The sequence below is a fragment of the Polyodon spathula genome, chromosome 24 (assembly GCF_017654505.1).
Source record: "Polyodon spathula isolate WHYD16114869_AA chromosome 24, ASM1765450v1, whole genome shotgun sequence".
NCBI classification, from domain to species: Eukaryota; Metazoa; Chordata; class Actinopteri; order Acipenseriformes; family Polyodontidae; genus Polyodon; species Polyodon spathula.
Genome location: NC_054557.1, coordinates 1,804,864 through 1,811,550, shown reverse-complemented (window position 1 = coordinate 1,811,550; position 6,687 = coordinate 1,804,864). Strand labels below are relative to the sequence as shown.

The 6,687-nt window shown below is 48.2% G+C and overlaps 1 protein-coding gene across 1 annotated transcript; it reads right to left on the bottom strand.

Annotated features, from left to right (window-relative positions):
* Positions 1–1,251: 1,251 nt before the first annotated feature.
* LOC121299282 (zinc finger protein 444-like) lies at positions 1,252–5,121 on the bottom strand. The gene is made up of 2 exons (XM_041226956.1): positions 2,743–5,121; positions 1,252–1,384 (listed from the first exon to the last, which is right to left on the bottom strand). Exon 1 carries the CDS (start codon positions 4,224–4,226, stop codon positions 3,288–3,290), a length of 939 nt encoding a protein of 312 aa, XP_041082890.1. The 5' UTR covers positions 4,227–5,121; the 3' UTR covers positions 1,252–1,384; positions 2,743–3,287.
* Positions 5,122–6,687: the final 1,566 nt, after the last annotated feature.

Here is a 6,687-nt window from a genome sequence, read left to right as displayed (position 1 = left end):
AATGTGTGCCATGAAAACACACCCCACACCATCACACCACCACCACCAGCCTGCAATGTTGACACAAGGCATGATGGATGCATGTACTCATGTGGTTTTCTCCACACCCTAGTCCTCCCACCAGTGTGAAACAGCAGGAACTGGGATTCATCAGACCAGGCAATGTTTTTCCAATCCTCCAGTGTCCAGTGTTTTCGTTCCTTAGCCCACTGCAACCACAGTTTCTTGTGTTTTGCTGAAAGAAGTGGAACTCTGTTAGGTCGTCGGCTGCCATACCCCATTCGTGTCAAGGTACGACGAGTTGTGCATTCTTTTATGGGTCTTTCAGCACCAATGTTGTACTGGACTGTCAGTTGACTAACTGTAGCCCGTCTGTTGCTCTGCACAATTCGTGTCAGCCTCCTTTGGCCTCTTTCATCAATGAGCCGTTTTCGACCACTGGCCTGCCGTTGGCTGGATGTCCTTTGGGTGGTGGACCATCCTTGATACACACGGGAAACTGTTGAGCGTGAAAAACCCAGCAGCGTTGCAGTTCTTGACACACTCAAACCGGCGCGCCTGGCACCTACTACCATATCCCGTTCAAAGGCACTTAAATCTTTTGTCTTGCCCATTTACCCTCTGAATGGCACACATACACAATCCATGTCTCAATTGTGTCAAGGCTTAAAAATCCTTCTTTAACCTGTCTCCCCTTCATCTACACTGATTGAAGTGGATTTAACAGGTTACATCAATAAGGGATCATACCTTTCACCTGGATTCACCTCGTCAGTCTATTTCATGGAAAGAGCAGGTGTTCCTAATGTTTTGTACACTCAGTGTGTGTATATATATATATATATATATATTGTGAGCAGGGAGAGGGTTAATTTCCTCCTTGCTAGAAAAAAAAAACCACGGGTGAATGTACATTTGTTTGTTTTTATTGTTTAATTATCACCCACACCTGGGGATCATTTCAAATTAGGACCAGGTGCTGTGTTAAACTGGTGTGGTTTGTTTGGTGCTGTTTTATGTCAGTGTGGCAGAATGAGCATAGTGGTGGTGAAAAACAACAGACTCCAGTGAGTCTATGCTCCTGGTTTTATTATCCTTTCACAAGGTCACCAAAAATGCACTCAAAAGAAATAATAATAACAATAAACAAATAAGGAAGCCGGGGTACACAACAATGTGTAACCTGACAAAAAAAAAGGAAGCCGGGGTACACAACAATGTGTAACCCGACAAAATAAAGTAAAACGGGGTTGCAGTCCCAAAATAAAAAAACAACAAAAACAGTCTGTCTTCCCTTTGTAATTCTGTGAACGGGAAAACACACGGGGTAATAATCAAGCACTTCCGGGTTGTTGCTCCTTCGAAGTACTCCCGGAGCGTCCCGCTGTAAAATACAAAATGAGATGGGTTAGCAGGTCAGCCTACAACAAAGACGTCCCGTCTTTCAACTCCCTGCTCATTTCTCTCTCTCTCTCTCTCTCTCTCTCTCTCTCTCTCTCTCTCTCTCTCTCTCTCTCTCTCTCTCTCTCTCTCTCTCTCACGCACAGTACCTTGCCAGAAGGAACAGAACTCTGGGCCATGCCCCCATTTGTACGCTCCATCCCGTCCTGATTGGTCAGCGAGGGCAACCACCTTCAACCAATACTTGATTGCCACCGCACTTCCCAACCGGGTTGAGGACGTTGTGCTCCACGGCTCCACCCCCTTTCCAGGTGGCCAACTTCCAACTCCCCTGAGGGTGACTGCTCCTCCTCCCTAGCGTCCTCACCAGTTGGGAGGGAGATCTAAAACAAGAATCCATTCTCCCTTTGTCACAAATCCCACCGCTCAGAGTGGAGCCGCAGGAACAATCGGCCAAATCTATCATTCCCATTACTCCCCCCTCCTGGGAAAATAATCTGCATTTTGATGATCTTACCCTGCACGATGTAACATATGATACATATAAGGTTGCAATGCCAAATACCACAAGTTATTCGAGCATTGCTATCCTTCATGGTGCTTAACCATCTGAGTGGGGCATAGTCCGTGACCAGATCAAATGAACGTCCCAGTAAGTAATATCTGAGGGAGTGGGTAGCCCATTTAATGGCCAGGCACTCTTTCTCCACAACCGAGTAATTGCGCTCCCGAGGAAGCATTTTTTTTGCTAATGTAGAGAATGGGGTGCTCCACCCCGTTAACTTTCTGGGACAAGACCTCCCCCAAACCAACCTCTGATGCGTTGGTATGGAGGAAGAATTTCTTGCTAAAGTCTGGTGATATTAATGCAGGAGCCTGGCAGTTTTTGTTTAATGGTCTCAAACTCTCCCTGACACTCCACTGACCACTTAACTAAATTTGGCGCACACTTCTTAGTGAGGTCTACCAGGGGATTGACCACCTTGGCATACTCGGGGATAAAGCGGCGGTAATAACCAGCCAATCCCAATAGTGACCTCATCTGGGACTTGGTGGACCTTGGTGGACAAGCCTGGACCTTGGTGGCCACGGGTTTCACCCGTCCGTTTCCCATGATAAATCCTAGGTACTGGGTCTCTAATTTAGCAAACGCACATTTCCTCAGGTTGGCTGTCAGCCGGGCCACCCTTAGAGACTGAAGGACGGCTACTGCATACTCACAATGGGGATGTAACACCTCGTCCATCAGTCTCTGAAAAGCAGTGGGTGCACCATGTAGCCCAAACGGCATGGTTTTAAAATGGAACAGTCCATCCAGAGTTGAAAATGTCATTTTCTCACATGAATTCGCTTGAGGCCCACACGTCCAGGATATTGACAGGGGCTGAAGCAGTCTCCACCCTCAAGGGTCCAGTAATCTCGCCCGCCCGGTCACACTGAGTTCCCACTCCCTTCGAATGTCGTTTGGGACCATCAGACCCTTCCCTCGCCAGGCCCCAACCGTGTTGAATCAAAGCGCCTTCCCACTTTTCCCTCCGTCTCTCCTTGTGTGTTTTCCTAGGATGAAAAAGTAGAGAAAACAGTTCTGCATGGAAAAGAAAAATGGTGCCAATTACTTCCCTTTCCCGGGGGTCTACATGTGTGGTCTAGGCTGCTGATACTTTTAATAAATCCTTATATTGCGGCCAGTCTCGACCCAGAATAATCAGGTGTGGTAACTTTTCGGCCACCTCCACTACCAGGTGGTGCTTTATCGGACCTACCGATATAGATATACTTTTAGGGTGGGGTATGTCACTGTGTCTCCATGGATACAAGAGATCACCACCTGTCCTTGTGGCTGCCACGACACACCGCCGAGGAGAGCTGTCCGAATCAAAGTTTGCTCACACCGTGTCCACTAACGCGTGGGTTTTCACATTCCCCAGCATAACATCAACTATACACTGGCCATCCCAACCATTTCCCCATTTCTTACCTGTCTCCGATGCCAGGTGGCACGCAGCCAAGTCGCACTCCATGGCTGCCGGGCAGTAACTGCCAATGTGTCCCGGCTGCTGGCAACTAAAGCAGACTGGTGGGGCAGAGAGCAAGGGTGGTACATATTTGTCCCGCTGTTGGTATGACAGCTGGGCGGGGGACACCACTCTACCCCAGCTGGGGGCCAACCTCTGCCGCCATGGTAAGGGGGGCAGATGGCCCGATAGGGTCGGTTGTCTGGCAGGCCTTGGTCCGGGGGGGTGTTGATGGTGGTCCCTTGGTAAGGGGCAGTTCAGCAGGGTGGTTTGGGCGGACATGCGGGCGTCCTCAAAGGTTTCAGCCAACGCCATGGCCTGGTCCAGGGTAGTGGGGTTGTGCCGGCGAATCCAGGCCTGCGTTTCAGCCCCGACCACATGACAGAACTGCTCCATAACAATGGCCTCCCCCATCTGAACCCCGGTTTTCTGGCTCAGGTTCAGCCATTGTGCCATGTGGTTCCTTAGCTGCTGGGCCACTGCCCTGGGCCGGGTGTTTGATGGCCGTCGGCTCTCTTGGAACCTGACCCGGTGAGTCTCTCCCATGATGTTAAAATGGCAGAGGATAGCCTGTTTCACCAGGTTGTACTGGGCAGCATCGTCGTCCGTCATGACCCGGTACGCTGTTTGTGCTTCCCCAATTAAGCAAGGGCCAAGTTGACTTGCCCAGTACTCCCGGGGCCATGCTGCTGTGGTGTCCAGTCTCTCAAATGCCACGAGGTAGGCTTCCAGGTCATCCTCTACTGTCACTTTCTGGGCCAAGGTCTTTGGGGCCACCATCCCGGGGCCCATTGCCAACATCATCCCCATCCTGACCCTCTCGATGAGAGCTGTGTATCCTTCCTCCCTCCTCCATTCCTCAGCCTCCCTTCAGCTGTCCAAAGCCTCCAGGACCGCCGCCAAAGTGGCTGGATCCATTCCCCCTTCTGACGCCACGTGTGGCAGAATGAGTGTAGTGGTGGTGAAAAACAACAGACTCCAGTGAGTTTATGCACCTGGTTTTATTATCCTTTCATAAGGTCAAAAAAAACGCACTCAAAAGAAATAATAATAACAATAAACAAATAAGGAAGCCGGGGTACACAACAATGTTTAACCTGACAAAAGAAAGGAAGCTGGGGTACACAACAATGTGTAACCCGACAAAATACAGTAAAACGGGGTTGCAGTCCCAAAATAAACAAACAACAAAAACAGTCTGTCTTCCCTTTGTAATTCTGTGAATGGGAAAACACGCGGGGTAATAATCCGGCACTTCCGGTTTGTCACTCCTCAGAAGTATTCCCGGAGCGTCCTATTAGTGCTCTAAAATACAAAAGGAGATGGGTTAGCAGGTCAACCCTCAACAAAGACGTCCCGTCTTTCAACTCCCTGCTCGTTTCTCTCTCTCTCTCTCTCTCTCTCTCTCTCTCTCTCTCTCTCTCTCTCTCTCTCTCTCTCTCTCTCTCTCTCTCTCTCTCTCACACACACAGTACCTTGCCAGAAGGAACAGAACCCTGGGCCATGCCCCCATTTGTACGCTCCATCCCGTCCCGATTGGTCAGCGAGGGCAACCACCGTCAACCAATACCTGCCACCATGCTTCCCGACCGGGTCGATGACATTGCGCTCCGCGGCTCTGCCCCCTTTCCAGATGGCCGACTTCCACCTCCCCTGGGAAGTGACTGCTCCTCCTCCCTAGCGTCCTCACCGGTAGGGAGGGAGATCTAAAACAAGAATCCATTCTCTCTTTGTCACAGTCAGGTAAACAGCTTAGCCATCCTGCGTGTTAGTCAGGGACCTGTTAACGTATAGTCAGAGCTCCAAAATGGAGTTAGGTTTAGTTTTGGTTTTGTTTGTTTATTTGTGTTTTATGTTTATTAAAAAGTGCGCATAAGTGCTGCAAAATTCCATTTCCGTGTCTGGGTCTGTGTTTTTAAAGGGGTAATGAACCTTGAGAGTTGCAGGATCTATCACGATATACACTAGAACACCCCTATTTTTCCAGTTTTTATCGAAATTTAAGTAGTTCAAGTCCAGTGAATAACCTGAAATGGTATAAAGGTAAGAGGTAAACTGCCAGAGGTTAAAAAAAAAAGTTTACGTTACCAAAATGAAAAATAATGTACATTTCAGAGTTATACAAAGGCCTTTTTCAGGGAACAAGTAATGGGTTAACAATTTACAGCTGTTCTGCAGCAATGGAAGTAGATTAAGCCTTGAAAGTTGATGCTAATAATTCCTACAGGTGTCCCAACTTTTGTTGATTACTTACAAACTCTCTGTCTGTTTTGGAACAGACTGTGTTTCAAGCAGTGTTGGAACAGGCTGTGTTACTACACCCTCTTAAGCATTATTTGGACAGTATTGTACTGCAGGAAGTAGTATATTGCTATCATAATGGCAAGAAAAAGGCAATTAACAAAGGAATATAGACAGACCATTATAACCTTTAAAAGTGTAGGTCTTTCCTTTAGAGAAGTTACAAAGAAAGCAAAGGTGTCAGTGAGTACAGTTTCCTACACCATCAAAAGGCACTTGGAAACTGGAGGAAACTCTGACAGGTAGAGGTCTGGCAGACCCAAAGCCACAACAGAATCAGAAGACAAGTTTCTGAGAGTCAACAGCTTGCGTGATAGGTGGCTCACAGGACAACAGCTTAACACTGGTCGAAGTAAGCAAGTCTCAGTTTCAACTGTGAAGAGAAAACTTCGAGCTGCAGGTGTGACAGGTCAAGTGGCAGTAAGAAAGCCATTGCTAAGATGGCAAAATAAGAAAAAGAGGCTTGCCTGGGCCATGAAGCACCGCCAGTGGACTACTGAAGACTCGAAGAAGGTCTTATGGACCGATGAATCAAAATTTGAAATCTTCGGTTCATCACGCAGGGTTTTTGTACGCCGTCGAGTAGGCGAAAGGATGGTTCCTCGGTGTGTGACACCAACTGTCAAACATGGAGGAGGAAGCGTGATGGTCTGGGGCTCTTTTGCTGGATCCAGATTTGGCGGCTTGCACAGAGTGAGTGGCACCCTGAACCAACACGGCTACCACAGCACTTTGCAGCGCCATGCAATACCTTCCTTTATACGTCTAGTTGGTCAGGGGTTCATCCTACAGCAAGATAATGACCCAAAACATACCTCCAGGCTATATCAGAACTACCTTAGAAGAAAAGAACAAGACAGTAGGCTTCAAATCATGGAATTGCCAGCACAGTCTCCAGACTTAAACCCCATCGAGCTGGTTTGGGATGAACTGGACAGAAGGGTGAAAGCAAAGCAACCTACAAGTGCAA

Coding starts and splice junctions, on each gene's coding strand:
- LOC121299282 (XM_041226956.1), bottom strand. CDS start 4,226: ATGGGGATGATGTTGGCAATGGGCCCCGGGATGGTGGCCCCAAAGACC.